Raw genomic sequence first — 16,959 nt, 5'->3', positions numbered from 1 at the left:
CACTTCAGCAAGGCACATTGCCCAAATCTTATTTTCCATGAGCTTACTAAACATATAGCAATTGATTGCCATATCATTTGAGAACGGGTTCAATGCAACCTTATTCGACTCATGCATATCTCATATGCTCTGCAAATTGCGGACATATTCACAAAAGCTCAAACTGCTCCTCAATTTGCTTATCTGCTTTCCAAACCTGGCTTTTCTGATCCTTATATGCAAAGTTTGAGGGGATAAAAACACTTTTAAGATTAATTGTTCTATTTTATTTTACTTTAGATTGATTACAAATTGATGCCAAATATTGATACTTTTGTTGTCTTTGAAAGACCATTAAAATGCAATTATTTTTTTGCTTAATTAAATTTCTAATCTTTTATTTGGATACTTTAACCTTCTGATCTTTTATTTTTTTTATCACATTAAAGTTTTATTTGCCAAATTAACTAGTTGTGAACATCTAATTCGATTAAAAGTTTGTTCGGACGAGATCTTATTAAAGTATTGATAATGTAAGATAAATCGAGTGAAGTATGTTAATGATCTATGAAATACCTTATTGTGTTTGGAAACAAGATAAGGTAAGTGATGGTTTGATAATGTTAGTACGAAATGGCATATCATACCAATAAAGTTTACGGGCAGTCGCTGTGAGGTGTTTGTTAAAATATTATTCCTTGTAAATTTAAACCAATATAATGTAAATGAACATAGGAAAATAGGTAGGCTTTGAACACCCTAAAATTAAATAAACAAAGGAGAGAGCTTCATTCTTCTTAAAATCTTCAATAGGCTCCTCAGATTTTACCTATAAAAAGGAAGAAAGAAAAGGAGAAACTTTTATGCCATATCTGGACCTCTAGGGAGAGGCTCATAGCCATCATGAGTCTTAGCAACTTCATCTCCTTTGCTTGATTGAATAGGAATGCATTTCAAAAGAATAGCAACAATTAAGCTTGCAGCTCCAATTAAGACACTATACAACCAAAATTCCCACCCTAGTGGAACTGTATCAGCAAATGTTCCCAACAATTCTACTATTGCTATTTGAAATGCTACTGTAGACAATATTACTCCCACGAATAGCCAGCTATTGAATATTCTTCCGAAAACATTTATGGCCTCCATATCTCGGCTGTTTATTTCGTTGAACACCTGTCAATTATAAAACATTTCGCTTGTAAATCAGGAATTTACACTTTAATCAAGGGCTCAGTCTGGATTTTCAATGAATCAATATGTATATGTCTATAAATGATCAAGGATTAAAGCTTAATACCTGGCAAAAGACGAAGGTATTAAAGATGAAAGTATTGAGGATGTCTGTGGCATCTGAACCTGAAATTTTGAAAAGCCTTTTCCCATCAAATTGGAGGATGACAAGGACAATTATTTGATAAATGCTTTGTCCAATAATATTCCTCCACATGATCTTGGTGATGAAATTCACATTCCTTCCAATGGGAGGTCTTTTCATGAGTCCATCACTTGGAGGTTCTGTAGCTAATGCCAATGCTCCAAGAGTGTCCATGATCATGTTCACCCAAAGTAATTGCACTGTGGTTAGTGGGGCATTCCCTGAATCAAAATATATGATTGTTCATTTTTCATTCTCCAATTATATAACTTTTGCTGCTATATATAAATTAGATCATGTATGTACCTGAGACACATGCTGAGATGAAATTTAGCATTAGGGCAACCACATTGACAGTTAGCTGAAATTGTACAAACTTCTGGATATTTAAGTAAACTGATCTACCCCATCTAGCTACATTCACTATGGTGGTGAAGTTATCATCCATTATGATCACATCTGCACTTTCTTTTGCTACCTGGAGAAGGTACGAGAAATAGATTTCTAGTTAATCAAGAGAAACATAACCTATGAAAGATTCAAAATTGAAATAATTAACCTCAGTTCCTGCTATGCCCATAGCAAGCCCAATGTCAGACTCCGCCAAGGCTGGAGCATCATTAGTCCCATCACCAGTCACTGCCACAACTTCTTTAAAGACGCTCCTTAATTTGGTTACTAATGTATGCTTGTCTGAAGGCGATGACCGTGCCATAACCTGAAAAGTGTACATGTAAAGAAAGATTAAAACTTTATAGGGAAGTCTCTGATTGATCGAAAATTGAAGTGCATGGAGGGACCTGAAGTTTTGGTATTATCTCCTCCATGTCTTGAGGGCTTCTGTTACGGAAATCTGGTCCTTCAATTGCTAATCCATCTCCTGTCAAGATGCCACATTCTCTAGCTATGGCTTTAGCAGTATTGATATTGTCACCAGTGACCATACGAACAATAATCCCGGCTGCTAAACAAGTCTTGACAGCCTCCTTTACCTCAGGTCTTATAGGATCCTTAATTCCAATTACAGCTATTAAAGTATAGTTTTCTTCTGGAATAGGATCCTTTTTAGAAACATTTTCTATCTCCTTGTAGGCTAAGCATAAAGTTCGTAAAGCTTGCGAAGCAAAATCATTGATTACATTTATGATTTTCTTTCTATGCTCTTCAGATAATTTCACAGCCTTGCCATCTTTCCCTACCACTTTATCACACATCTGCAAAATTATTTCTGATGCGCCTTTGCAGAATGCACGAAACCCAGAATGGTTGGGTAGAGAAACAAGCACAGACATCTTCTTCTTGGTTGAGTTGAATGGCTCAACTTTCACTATTGCAGATTCTTTACGGTGGATCTTAAAATCACCTCCAATTTGCATCCCAAATTCTACTATTGCTGTCTCAGTTGGCGTCCCCAGAATGTTCATTTTTCCTTCTTTATTTTTTGTCACTTCTGCAGCAGTATTCTGAAATATAGACTGCAGAAGCATGTCTTGCACTTGTTTCGAGATAGATGGACTCTTGCTCCTACTTACAGATTTTGATTCTTCACATATCCATATCTTGTCAACAACCATATGATTTGTAGTTAATGTGCCTGTTTTATCAGTGCAAATACAAGTAGCAGAACCCATTGTTTCACAAGCAGAAAGATGTCGGACCAAAGCTCTATCTGCCATTAATTTCTTCATTGCAAAAGCAAGACTTAGTGTTACAGCTAAAGGGAGCCCTTCAGGAACTGCAACAACGATTATAGTAACAGAAGTTGCAAAGAAATTTAGTATCTGCAATGCATCATTTGATGACCATTTAGTTATTTCATTATTGTGTATTTTGGTGGCTAGAAACCTTCCTACTAGAACCAAAAATGTCATTACTGCAAAGATTAAACCAATTTTTCCAATAATAGTAGCAACTCCATTGAGTTTCACTTGCAATGGTGTCTCATCTTCACCTGATTCACTCAGAGTAACCATTAATCTACCCCATTCAGTCCTCATACCAACTGCCGTGACCAACATTTTACCAGACCCATCTTGGACTTTGGTTCCAGATAAAAGAAAAGGCCTTTTCCTATTGATATCAACCGATTCACTCTCGCCTGACAAACTAGATTCATCCACGGATAAGCTATGGCCTGATATAAAAACACCGTCAGAAGGAATTAAATCACCAATTGATAAATGAACAATGTCACCAACTACTAAGTGATAGATGGAAACTTTCTGTCTGCAACCTTGTCTTGTAACCTGAACCATTACGTTATTCTTCTCCTTATCCAAGACCTTAAATTGTAAGGACTGCCTGTAATCACTAATTGCAGTAACAAACACTACTAGGAAAATGCAAAGTATTATTCCAACACCATCATACATGCCTTCAGGCCACCCTTCTGTTGCTATTCCAACACCTATGGATATCACAGCACATACTATTAAAATAACTAGTGTAAGGTCATGGAGAGCCTCCCAAACGAATGTCCAGAAAGATCTACTAGCTTTCTCAGCATATTGGTTAAGGCCATAAATATTTTGCCTCGTAGAAACATCAGTTGGCACAATTCCATCAGTTAAAGACACAGACATCTGTTTAGCCAATCCTTCAACTCCTCCATGGAAATCTAAGGCCTTGGAATCATGGGTTCTGACCATTGAAGCTAGCTCATCAGGTCCAACACCATATCCGGCTTCCTTTGCATCTGTTGGGAGCTTATAATCCACTCGTTTAACAGCTGCATGTATGGTATATATATCAGATTACAACAAAAATCATTTGGCATCAAATATCGTTTTCCCTGATTAATTAAATTAAGCATACCATCAACGAAATGTAAGGCTGCCTTTTGAACGTAAAGAGCCACTCGTATCTTTTCCTGGCCATAAACAAGATTAATTATGTTAGTAAACTGATTGATATTGAGATCTTTTAAGCACAAAACTCTGATCAATATTGGGACTGTCACACCCGTCCCTAAACGGCATCGGGTATGAACGAAAAATAGGATAACGAACTTCTAACAGTCTGAAAGCCAAACTTATTTTCTCATATATAAAAATTTATTTGGACTATTTAAAATTTATTTAATTATTTGGCTTGAACTCGATAATTCTATCAAGCTTCCTACGTATCCCGAACGTTTTTAATCTTTAAATCGGGAATCAAAGCCACGTAGTTCTACCCATTTTAGGTAGTTCTCTTAACTTAAGTAGCTCTATTAACTTATTGAGATGTTAATTTACACGTTAATGATTTAATTGTATATTTCACTTTTGTAGTATATAATTTTATTTTATCACTACTACTATTCAGTATTATTGATCATGTCATAACCCAATGTTTAGTATCCTGAATTTATTTAATATTTCGTATAAAATAACTTTCTTAAACTATAAATATATTTTTTTATAAAATATATACACAAATATTTTATCAAAACCAATAATATAAACTTTTAAGTTTACAAATCACGTATAACGTATCACAAATAAATATTGATATTTTCATAATCAAATAAATTTAATATCCAAACCAACTCTCGTAATCAAATAAACACTTCATCAAACCAACTCGTAATCCATTAAACGCTTTATCAAACCAACTTGTAATAATTAATTAAACGTGTTATCAAACCAATTCAAAATCCAAATCAATTTAAAACATTATATCCATCCTAGAGTTTTTCTCCTTAAATATCAATCCATAACCACATATATAGTCGAGACGTCTCTTTAACATTATCTATCCTGCATGGTCTTACCCAACACTTCTTTGCCATACCCGATAGGTCTTTCAACTGTATACACAGACCATGTCCCTTACTGAACATGGTCTTCAAATATAAAAGCACCGACCCGGATTACTCTAGATGGATATATATAAAGAATCACTATTGTAATATTGTCAATTAAACTTTGTTAATCCAAAAACCATTCACATCAAATTCATTTTCTTGATCCAATTTCCAAAGTTAATACCACAAATATGAAATTATACTTCAAATTCATCATTTTACAATTAAAATAAAAATAAATAAATAATTTAAATAATATATTTACATAAAAAATCATAAATTGATAATTTCAAAAATTTAAGCCACTCAAATATACATAAACTTAAATAGATTCTAAATCAAATACTTTTATAACTTATTTTTATCCGGAATAGCTATGTGTAATACTAAACCGATATAGTTATTTTAAACCGAATATACCGTTAGACTCGTTACGGTGTCATAAGTCTACTTGTACTAATTTTATATCCAAATTCTTGTAAAAATTTATATTCTACTATTTTTCTTTATACCGACTCTAATTGGCAAATATCGGTATTAGTCATTCTAATTTATAACTTATTTTAATTCGATAAATTAAAGTGACTTAATAAAATAAAATTTTAAACCAACATTTTATTAGACTATTTATGTTCGTCACCGAAATTGTAAACTGTAACACTAAACTAGTATCGTTAATTCTGACTAAAGGTTCTGATATCCGTACAGATTTTTACTATCAATTTCTTTATCTTATTTTTATTTTGCAATATATAAAAATTTAGACTGTGCCAATTTAAATATATAAAAATTTAGATTGTGACAATTTAATCATTTATTAACATCAATTCCTTCTATAATCAAAACCTCCAAATGATAGATTATTTTAACGTATAGTTATCTAACTAGATCATAATAAAAGAAAATAATATTACCTCTTAATGATATCAAAAGATGTTATTTTAAACAATTAAATAAAATTGTATTTATAGTAAGTATTTGAAATAAACCATTTTCTCCCAACCTTGATATAATTTAATTAAAAAAATAACAATTTTTGGTTTAATACTCAAATAAGAAAGGAAGAGTGGAAGTGGTCATGGGTTCAAATAAGTTGTAGAGGTCATGGGTTCAAATCACATGGGCGAGGTGGGTTGGGGTTTTCCTTTATCTTTAATGTAATTTTTTTGTTTAGTTTAAATGCATAGCACACAACTAAAAAAAAGAAGAGTGGAAACTTACCATTTTGTCAAATAAAATATATTTGAAATTCCAAAGGTAAGTTCACTGCATCACTTTATTCTAAATCACCAAAGGTCATCTTTTTATCCCTCTTAGTATTATTTTAGTGAATTACTATATCCAGCCTTGAATTCCCACCCCTAGCCCCGTGAAAAGACCGAAATACCCTTTAGATAATTTTTAGAATTCTCAAATCCTCTCAAATAACCTAAACTCTCTTTAATCTAATCCGGACTAATTTATCAACGAAAACATGGATCCGGACTAATTTATCAACGAAAGGCACCTATGATACGTATTCCCGTTTGATTTTGATATTGTTTGGACGTTTTTTGCATCGAATTTGCTGTTATTCAAAATCAGAATCGGGACATGGGGGCGTGTGGAGATCACGTCGTCACCTCTGGTGCGACGTATAAACATCACGCCTCACCACAGGCGATGGCGTGATATTTATATGCCGTCACCCGTGGTGCGGCGTGATGTTCATACTCCCTCACAATAGTGATGGCGTGATGCCCATACGCCCGTGTGGCGTATGGGCAATTATTTATTTATTTTTTAATTTAGTTAAATTTAATTAAATTTTTGTAATTTTTATTTTTTTTCCCTTCTGACACGCGGGCGTGTGGCTATCACGCCCCACCGTGAGGTCGGACGTGTGGCTATCACGCCTCACCATGTGGTCGGGCGTGATAGTCACACGCCTCACCGTGTGGTCGGGTGTGATAGCCCCACGCCCGACCACAAGGTGAGGCGTGGGGCTATCACGCCCGACCATACGGTGAGGCGTGATAGCCACACGCCCGTGTGTCGGGAAGGCAAAAAAAAAAAAAGCCTTTTTCCACCCTCAACCCATGAAAGGGCATTTTTGTCCTTTCACGAGGCTAGGGGCGGGAATTTGAGGCTAGGTATAACAACACCCTTATTTTATTGGGCAAAGTACGAAAAAAATTCTCGTGGTTTGCCTTATTTACAAATATAAGTGCCTTGTTTAATGTAAGTGCATTGCACACAATTTAAAAAAAAGAAAGGAGGAGTGGAAACTTACCATTTTGTCAAATAAAATATATTTGACATTCCAAGGTAAGTTCACTACATCACTTTACTCTAAATCACCAAAGGTCATCTTTTTACTATTATTTTCTTGGGCAAAGTACGAAAAAAATTCTCGTGGTTTGTCTTATTTACAAATAGAGGTTTGTGGTTTAAAAGTTTGTAAATAGAGATATGTGGTATGTTTTTTTACAAAATTAAACTTTTAAGTAATTGATGATAATAAGAGTAATTTTTAAATAAAAAATTCAATTACATTTATATATTGACAAAACACAGATCCTAAAATCAAATTGCAACCGTGTAAAATGAACTTAAATACCAATTTAGTTCATAAACTGTCAAATTAGTAAAAAAAAAAACGTAAAATTTCAATATGTTATTTATTGTTTCGATTTAGAAAGTTCTCTTTTTCGAGGGTTGTGTTTTGCTGATATGTAAGAATAATTTTTTTAAGAAAAAAATTAATTTGGTTGTAATCAGAACTTAACTGTGTAATTGTAATACTTTGTTTTATAAATAAAACATACCACAGACCTTTATTTGTAAACTTTTAAACCACATGCTTCTGTTTGCAAATTGGACAAACCATATGCATTTTTTTCGTACTTTTCCTATTTTCTTTTAAGCCCCCCCTCTACTATTCATATATATTTCCAAAAATTCCTCCTCAATGAAGTATGCATTTTAATTAAAATACTGATATACAGAATGTATTGTATTTGAAATATTAACATTTAGATTTTGGAGTAGTTAAACGTTGACATGTAATAAATAATGTGTCATGCAACATGTATTCCATTATTATTATTGTGGCATTTCTCTTCTGCATGTCATTTATAAAATTAGATTAATGGCATTTGTTGGACACAAGTCATTTTGCATATATTTATATATATTTTTTATATTATTATTATTATTTATTTATGTGCATATATAATCACACAAGCTTATTATTATTATTATTATTTTAATGGTATAAGCAAATTCGTTTTTCTTGAACATATTTAAATCCAATAGTAAATTTAAAATCGTAATTAATTAACACACAAAAATATATCTTATAATATAAATAGAAAAAAAGTGAGATTTAAAATTTTAGACATGGACATGACAGGAAGTCCACAATCAAATGTATCTCATTAATTTAGAAAAGAGTAATAAAAATGGAAAAGAATTAAAGACCTGAATCCTTTTACGCTTGTTCTCAGCTTCAGCACGTTTGGCAAGATCTGCAACCATACGAAACCTACGACGAGGATTTTTGACGACTGAAACAGCACATCTCCATCTCCTTTGAGCTTCTTCAGATGGCCTTTTTGCTTCGACATCGAAATTCTCTCTCAAATACTTCTCCATTTTTCACTATGATTTCTTATTTCAAAAACAGTAGAGTTATTCAAACTTAGTCGAGAATGACAAGAATCATCACCTATCTCTCATACTCCTACTTACACACTTCCTTCCACATTCACCTTGAATCATTTAGGGACTAAGGCTTTCTTATTTTTGTTGGTTTTCATCCTACTCATACCTTTATCTATTTGTTAATTTACCATGTGAAGGTGGGGATCGAAAGAAAGGATTTTTCATTATTAGATTGAGCTCATCTATGAACATTTACCATCATTTCATCTGGTTTGTTCCTCTCTTGGACACTATTCCTATAATTGTTCATTCAAATAAAAAGCCTAATAACTAGGCAGGAAGATAGATGAAGGACTCAGTCTCAATCAGGTATGTGTTAAAAAAAAGTAACTATTAATTTAAAATAAATAAATAAACAAACAAAGAGATAAATAAAAATAAAAGAAAAAAAATACTATTAATTGGATGGCACCGATTTTGGTGCTTGTGAATTTGTCAACAAGAGCATTTAAGGCTTTTGTTGACAATTGACATGTTTCACTACAAAAAAAAAAAAAGATTTTTAATGAGAAGAAAATTATTATTAAAAATCCAAATATTCTCATGAAAGAGTTTTTAAAAAGAATTATTATTCTAATAGTTCCCTTCATTATAGGGTCCCTTATTAAAAGTAATTATGAGAATAAAATGACTTCTCATTATCACCGTATATAATGAGATTAATTGTCCTCATTAGAATTTTTTTATAAGAATAAAAACTCTTCTTATTAAATTTTTTATAATAATTAGAAATATTGTCATTAATTTTTTATATAATAATTAAAAATCTTCTCATTAAATCTTTTATAATGATTCAAAAACCTCTCACTAAAGATTCTATCATTATATAAAAATTATTTACATTATATAATAATATTCTGCTTATTAATTATAAGAATACAATTCAATAATAGATTATAAAACAAAGTTCCATTTCAATTCACTAAGAAGAATAAAGAGCCACAACTTGGAGAAACCAAATGCATTACATGAGCAACACAATAGCTTGGATTTACATATTGGTAAACAATCAGCATCAACATCCTATATAAAAGCTCTAGCTGGATGCCTGACTCCATCAAACATGGCATAGCCAAGCATTCCAACCGCTGTAGGACAAACAACAATCTACACAATACAAGCGTTATAATTAATATACCTAATTAGTAGTACCAAAAAAATGAAAAATGTATCCGAGGCAAAAATCTTCCATGTTCTAATTAAAAGATCATAGGGCCAATATGAGAAAGAAACCACAAAACAGATGATTATTTCATTTCCTAATATATCTTTGAACCATTGTTCACATGCGTACCTTATCGTAAATCCAGTGTCCAATACCATCTCCTCAATCTCCCCAGTATGCCTCTGAATCTTAGTATGGATCCTATTTTTTCATAGAGTTATAATTACAAACTGAACCCAATAAAATTCAATTTGAATATGATTATGACAGCACCAACTTACTTTGGTTGAACCACAGACCAAACATCCCCAACAAGTGAACATTATGTAAAATACATCTAAAAGAAATTGAGAGCAATAGTAAGTAATTAATTGAAAAGGAAAAATATATTATTGAGTGAAAATCAAAGTTAGTAATGAGAAACTACTCACAAACATTCTTAATGACTTGATCACTAAGATGCCATATTGATTTATGAGTGACCAGATCTTTTTGGCACTGCCATTAATGGCCAATCAAGAAAATCATTTGCTTTACTCAATAATATGAGGCCGAAAGATAACGAGTAAATCTCATCTGACACCTAACATTAATAATTGACCATACTTTCTTCGTGAAATAGGATGAAAAAAGAGACAAGGCTCAGTTTCAGCAGCAGAATCATAGAAAACAACCAAGCTTTCACTACAATCCTATTTGCATAACAAGCCAGAGAATGAAACTCATTCTCGGAATTTGAGGACATCCCCAAACAAGAGATTCCCAATCCACTTTTAGATGCTTAGTGTTGGTCCCGTGTGATTAGTTCCAAGGGGGGGTTAGGAACTAATGTAACTTTTTCGAATTTAATTAAGCTGACTTAATATATTTTCTTGAGTTAGTTGACTCAACTCCTACTAAGTGCTATAACCAGACACCTAGATTTTTCTACCACCAAGCACTCAACACCGAGTACTCAGCACAACACTCTCAATTTTACAATTGATACAGGTTATTCTTTTCGAATGAAGAACACTTTAGATGATTACAGAAAATCAATCTAGCTTTTACACAAGAATAGAAATTTGGTGTAAGATCTCTTTTGGCTTTTGTGTGCTTTGTATGTATACTCTTTTTTTCTTGTTGTGATCGGCTAATGATCCAAGAATGATCATGTCCTTATATAGTTGAGGTCTGAAGTAGAAATGGTTTGAACTTTGGATTTGTCCGTTGATCCAAACGGCTCCTTTTTGAGACAAGTTCTGGCCAGCTTCAGTTTTGCAGGCCAATCCTGTCGTCTGAATTCCGCAGGCGTCAGGCTTATCTTCTTCTTGCAGATTTCGTCTTCTTGTGCCAGTTTGTCTTTTTGCTAGTAGAACAGTTGACCCATGCATCTCGAAATTGGCTTTTGCGTCATTCCAAGGTTCTGGATTGGTGCAGACAGTTGTCGGATCTTGTCTTTTAGCAAACGGATCATTCATGCTGTCCTGAAGATCACTCAGCTTGACTTTGATAGCCGTTGTCTTTGATTGTTCCCAATTCAGATACTGAGTTCTCTTTTACTCAGCTTCCATGGTCAGCTTCGTTCTGCAAGACATAGTTCTCAAGAAGACTTTTCTACTTTTGATACTGAGTTCTGTTCCACTCAGCTTCGTTGATTAGCTTGATCTTTAAGCTTTTGTTCTAAAGATAACTTATCTTCTTTCATGCTGAGTTCCACTCTACTCAGCTTGTGCTGTGATCTTGTGCTGACTTCGTCCTGTCTTACTTTTTATTTCTACTTGTATTTATATTTATACTCAATATTGAACAAACATAAATTGTCCCTTAATCATGGATTAACTTAAATAATTTTATCAAATCAAAATCATGTGGAAAGGTGTTTCAACAAACTCCCCCGTTTTGATGTTGGCAAAATATTTAATTGATGGAACTCAGCATTGAGATTCCCAATGATTGAAATTCTTTTTATGCTACTGAAATTACTCCCCCGTAAGGGTTGCATCTATTGACTTAACTTAACTCTAAACCTTCTAAGATTCAATTGAGTAAAATTAAGGCATGCTTATATTGACTTAGTTCAATTCTAGACCTTCCAAGATCTAATTCAGATGAGCCTAGGCCAACTTTTCAGAAGAGGTCAAAATGTGAAATATGTTTTGACTCAGTATTATGAGTATATTCCTTTTTCTTTTGTTTGTTTGTTCAATTAAGACAGTTCAGCATTAAGCACAATATGTAAGTAAGCATCTCATAAAATCAATTTGGAATAAAAGATGTGTGATTTTATAGATAGTCAGCAAGACAATATACACAAAACAGATACAAGTCAAGAATGAAAGCTAGCAAACTATTTCTTCCTATTGACTTGGACATGAGCAATATTGATTTTGCCTTTTTCCCTTTTGCTGCTGACTACCAGATGCTTCTCCTGCGTGCTGAGTTCTATCAGCTTGTTCTTTCTCCCCCGTTTTGCCACCATCGGGCAGAGGAGGAACGAAAGTGTCATTGAGAGCAGCACGAGTTAATCTGACTGAATAAGCCTTAAGACTTTTCGTGATTTCTCTTAGACCATCAAAGACTGGTATACCATCGTCCAAGGTATCACGGGGAATTCGGATAGAGGCACTGAACATACTGAGCATATATTTCTGGGATTTCCCAATCCATGTGATTGTGTCAGTCAGCTGGGCATAAGCTTGATGGTACATCTTGAGCAAAGCCGAGTCATAGAACTGACGTTGAGCATTAGTGTGGCGCACATGTCTGAATATGGCCTGGGAATGATTCAGGATATCATTTGTTTTGACCAAGTCAGTATCCATCTCTGCTTTACTTAGGTTGAGTAGACAGACAGCTTTGCTTACCTGTTCGATTGAGCATTGAGAGGTTGAGGAGATTAGCTCGCGAGTGCCGGTCAGCTCAGAGTTCAATTGGGTAAAATATTGATTCAACTCAGCAGAGGTAGCATAGTCCGTGTTGACTGTAGAAAGAGCATTAATTTGGCCTTGAAGGGAATCCATGTGATTCACCATCATTAACTGTAGTTCGGCCAGCTTGACCGTGGATTCTTGCTTGGGTTGCTGTGTTTGGACAGTTGTCATTACACTTACTAGATCTTTGAGACCCTTGATCTCATTGAGGAGCTGAGTGATAGACGAGATTTGTGGAGAGTCAACATTAGCAGACCCAGCAGCATCGGCATGAGAAGTATTCAAATCCTGAAGAATAGTTTGAGCGGAGTCAATAATGCGACGTCCGGACTCAGTAGTATGAAGATAGGCATATGTTGTTTCAGGAATTGACTCAGTTGCCGGAATTCGAGTGGAACCAGAGGGGCCAGCATGGTCAACAGCTGGGCTTTTATTTAGGTCAGCTACAAGAACTGACTTCTCAACATTCTGCGATATTGGAGTGGAAGGAGGTGGATCAACAGAAATATTGGCCTGCTCAATGTTGGTTTGAGTTGGTGCAGGAGGAGTTAACTCAGGTTGAGCAGGATTTTCCTTAGCATGCTTTTCACTTTGAGCAGCTTGGACTTCGAGCTCTTGCTCGGCAGGAATTGGATTTTCTAGAGTCTTGGCTTGTTCCTCAGGATGAGTAATAGAGGCTTGCTTTTGCTGAAGTTCCTGTGGAGAAGGCTCAGTGGGATTGGAGAAAAATTTGAACTGCATATCCGATAGATCAGTAATGGGATCCCGCAGAGGAGAGTCACCCAAAAGATCAATAACTGGCGACTTCTGAGCCTTTTTCTTAAGTCTTCTCAACTTCTTAGCCTTTGGAGGAGAGGGGTCAGCTCGAATAGAATCAAGAGATTCAGAAGGTGAATTTACCCTTAGGTCAGTATTGAGTGCATCCCCGGCTATGTTTTGCTCTGGGAACTCAGCATCAACTGTCTTACTTGGCAAAGTTGGATTCTCAGCCTGCTCAATATCCACTATTTGTTCTTGCTCAGCATTATCTTCCTGACATGGCTCAACATCATCATGCTGACCTTCATCGTTTCTTAGTTCTTCTGCTTCTTGGTCAGCAGGGATTTTCTCAAGGTCAATCTCTTGGCTTTTCATGAAGTGGGAATCATCAGAAACAGCAAAACCAAGAGGGACAGCATCAATTGGACTTATACCAGAAGATCTCTTTTTCTTCCTCAGAGGTGTTTCCTCACTCTCTTCTTCAGGCTCAACTTGCCTTTTTCTTTTCTCTGCTGACTTAGTTATGTCCTGAGTTTGTCCAGCATCAACTTTCTTCCCCTTTGATACAATCCTGATTTTCTTTGGAACATCATCAACATCTTTGGAACAGGTTTGAATTGCTTTCCTCTTTTTCTCTCGCTTGGTTTGGTCAGCAGGTTCAGCCACGGCGTTCTTCCCTTCCTTGGGTTGCACATCCTGTACATCATCAATTTCTTCCTCATTTTCCTCAATGACCCTTTTTCCCTTTTTGGACTTAAGGGGTTGGTTGTATACTAACCCAAACAGCAGAGCCGCTGTGATTTCAGTTCCACAAGATTCAGTCTCATTAATCAAGTCTACTTGATGATCTTCAAGAATTCTGGTAATGAGGGACCCCAACCTGAGTTTCCTAGTTCTTCGTTGAAGTGCACCGATAAGGAATACCGGCATGTTGAGTGGTTGATAGGTCAGCATGTGCCAGATGAAGCACTGCTCGAAGTTTGAGGCTGATGATGCTAAGTTGATTTTTGGGAAGATAAAGTTAGTCAGGAGGTAGTGAGCCATCTTTTGATCCTGACCCATACATGTACTAGCTATTTCCCTTTTATGATCCTCCGGCTTACAGAATGTCACTACATGGTCAAGTTTCTCCTTTGTAGTCTGATAGGGGTATTTTACCCCTATCTTTTAGCGTGATTTACGGGTTAATTTTAGAAGAAATAAATAAGTTTAATTACAAAAATAGAGTGTTTTGAATAAAATAACGAAATAATAATAAATTCTGTATTTGCGGATAAATTCCCTTGTTTTTGATATATTTAGGAAATAAAAACATCAAGCTAACTCGGCCCCGAGATTTGTATTTCAGGTACGAGCAAGGAGTGAAAATCCACTCAAACACGCGAGGCGCATCATCCCATACGCGGGGCGTGAAACATAAAGTCAGAAATGATTGCCCTATCCACAGATGCCGCGTGGTATCGAGTCAGCATACGCGAGGCGTACCCAACTTACGCGAGGCGTATAAACATATGTCAAAAATGATTGCCTAATCCTGAAAGTCAGACTGCATTGTCTCCTGAGTCAATGATCCATACGCGAGGCGTACCACCTTACACGCGGGGCGTGTAAGGGAGTTTGTCAATACAAAAAGTTCAGAAACTCATTTACGCAGGGCGTGGCTCAAGCTACGCGCGGCGTAAAAGGCTCAATTCAAGCAATAAAATCTCAGAGACTCAAACACGTGAGGCGTATCCCAATCAACGCGGGGCGTGTTTGAGACAAAAAGATCCGAATTGGCCCACATGCAGGAGATTTCTGACGGAATGGGCATACACGCAGGGCGTACACCACCATACGCGGGGCGTATCATGGGATTTCTGCACAAAATAATGTTCCTCCATGCTTGCACCTTGTGTAATTACAACCTTGCCCCTAGCTTGATCTATAAATAAGAGTGTCTAAGCACTCATTTGAGATACCATATTGTAGAGAGAGCAAAAACTATACTTGTTTTGAGTGTTGTAGTTTAGATTTGTGTTTAGGCTTTGTGTAACTAAACTCTTCCATCTCGAGAGCTTGTCTGTTGCTCCCGACATTTCATCAAAGTCCCGCTCCATCTCCGCACACCAAGCTCGAGAGCTCCACCATTCAAGTCCTTAAAGACGGCTTTTGAGTCCGGTTAGCTAGTTCCGAGGGTGGATTCTTCCCTTTACACTTGCTAATTAGCTTGATCTCATCCTATGTACTAGGCTTGTTTGTAATCCATATTTACACTTTCCATATTTATAATTTATGATTCATAATCTTCTTTTCTATATATGTGTTGATGTTTGTTACTTGTTTTGATATTTATAATTGATTGTTGTGTAGGAGAACGCGACTACCGACGCCATTCGGGCTATTTTTAGGGATTCATATAGGTGTTGCCTTACCGAAAGTGACAAACCGGAAACCGTAGGAATTGATAAGCCACGGAACTTACGGGCCCTAATTTCTGATCCCAAGCATTAGACACGCCTTGACTAGGAACCACGTAGTCTAAGTACTTCACGGGTCGGTTACTCTACACGTAGTCATCTTTGCAAGAGCAAACCATTAACCGTATAAACATTAGAAGTCATTATTTATCATAATTATAACTTATCGCATCCATCTCGCTTTATAGAGTTTCGTTACATAAATTCGCCTCACACGTAGTTAGGAATAGTTTGTAGTTGGTTACCACATCAACCCCAAAGTATTCACCGCTTAAATAACGTATAAAACCGAGTCGTTTAATACTTGTAGTTATAAATCCCATGGATTCGATACCCGGTCTTAACCGGATTATTACTTGATACGACGGGGTACACTTGCCCCTAAGTAGTGACATCTAGTAGATACAAAGCACTTAGAAAGACCACATTCATAGTCATAGCGCAATCATCGTAATATACATTTCGTCGTTAAAAAGAACACTACTAGGCGTCGCCCATCATAGTCCTGAATTCTTTCCCTTTGGCTGGCAGGTTTAGCAGGGTTGCTAGATAAGATGGGGTAATCGTTATTTTCTGGCCTTTGACATGGGTTACCAGATGGTCAGCATCTTCTTCGTCAACACAGAGGTTGGAATAGAATTCCCTTACTAACCTAGGGTAGGCTTTATTAGGAAGGGAGAAGAGTCCAACCCATTCATTCTTCGAGATCCATTCACAGAACGGTTGCTCAGCCGTTACGAAGCTCGGAGAAAACCACCGACAGCGAAGTACCTCATGGTTCTTAACACTTTTGTAGACTTTGAGGAAAAACTTTT

General features: G+C 35.7%; 1 protein-coding gene across 1 annotated transcript; it reads right to left on the bottom strand.

Moving 5' to 3' along the window:
- Positions 1 to 840: 840 nt before the first annotated feature.
- Positions 841 to 8,780, bottom strand: LOC136230550 (calcium-transporting ATPase 4, plasma membrane-type-like). The gene is made up of 7 exons (XM_066019654.1): positions 8,607 to 8,780; positions 4,172 to 4,226; positions 2,158 to 4,085; positions 1,917 to 2,075; positions 1,664 to 1,835; positions 1,280 to 1,578; positions 841 to 1,155 (listed from the first exon to the last, which is right to left on the bottom strand). Exons 1-7 carry the CDS (start codon positions 8,778 to 8,780, stop codon positions 841 to 843), a joined length of 3,102 nt encoding a protein of 1,033 aa, XP_065875726.1.
- Between the last annotated feature and the right edge of the window lie 8,179 nt (positions 8,781 to 16,959).

Source organism: Euphorbia lathyris, chromosome 5 (genome assembly GCF_963576675.1).
Source record: "Euphorbia lathyris chromosome 5, ddEupLath1.1, whole genome shotgun sequence".
Lineage (NCBI taxonomy): Eukaryota > Viridiplantae > Streptophyta > Magnoliopsida > Malpighiales > Euphorbiaceae > Euphorbia > Euphorbia lathyris.
Note: the sequence above shows the minus strand (reverse complement) of the source record. Positions and strands in the feature narration are given on the sequence as shown.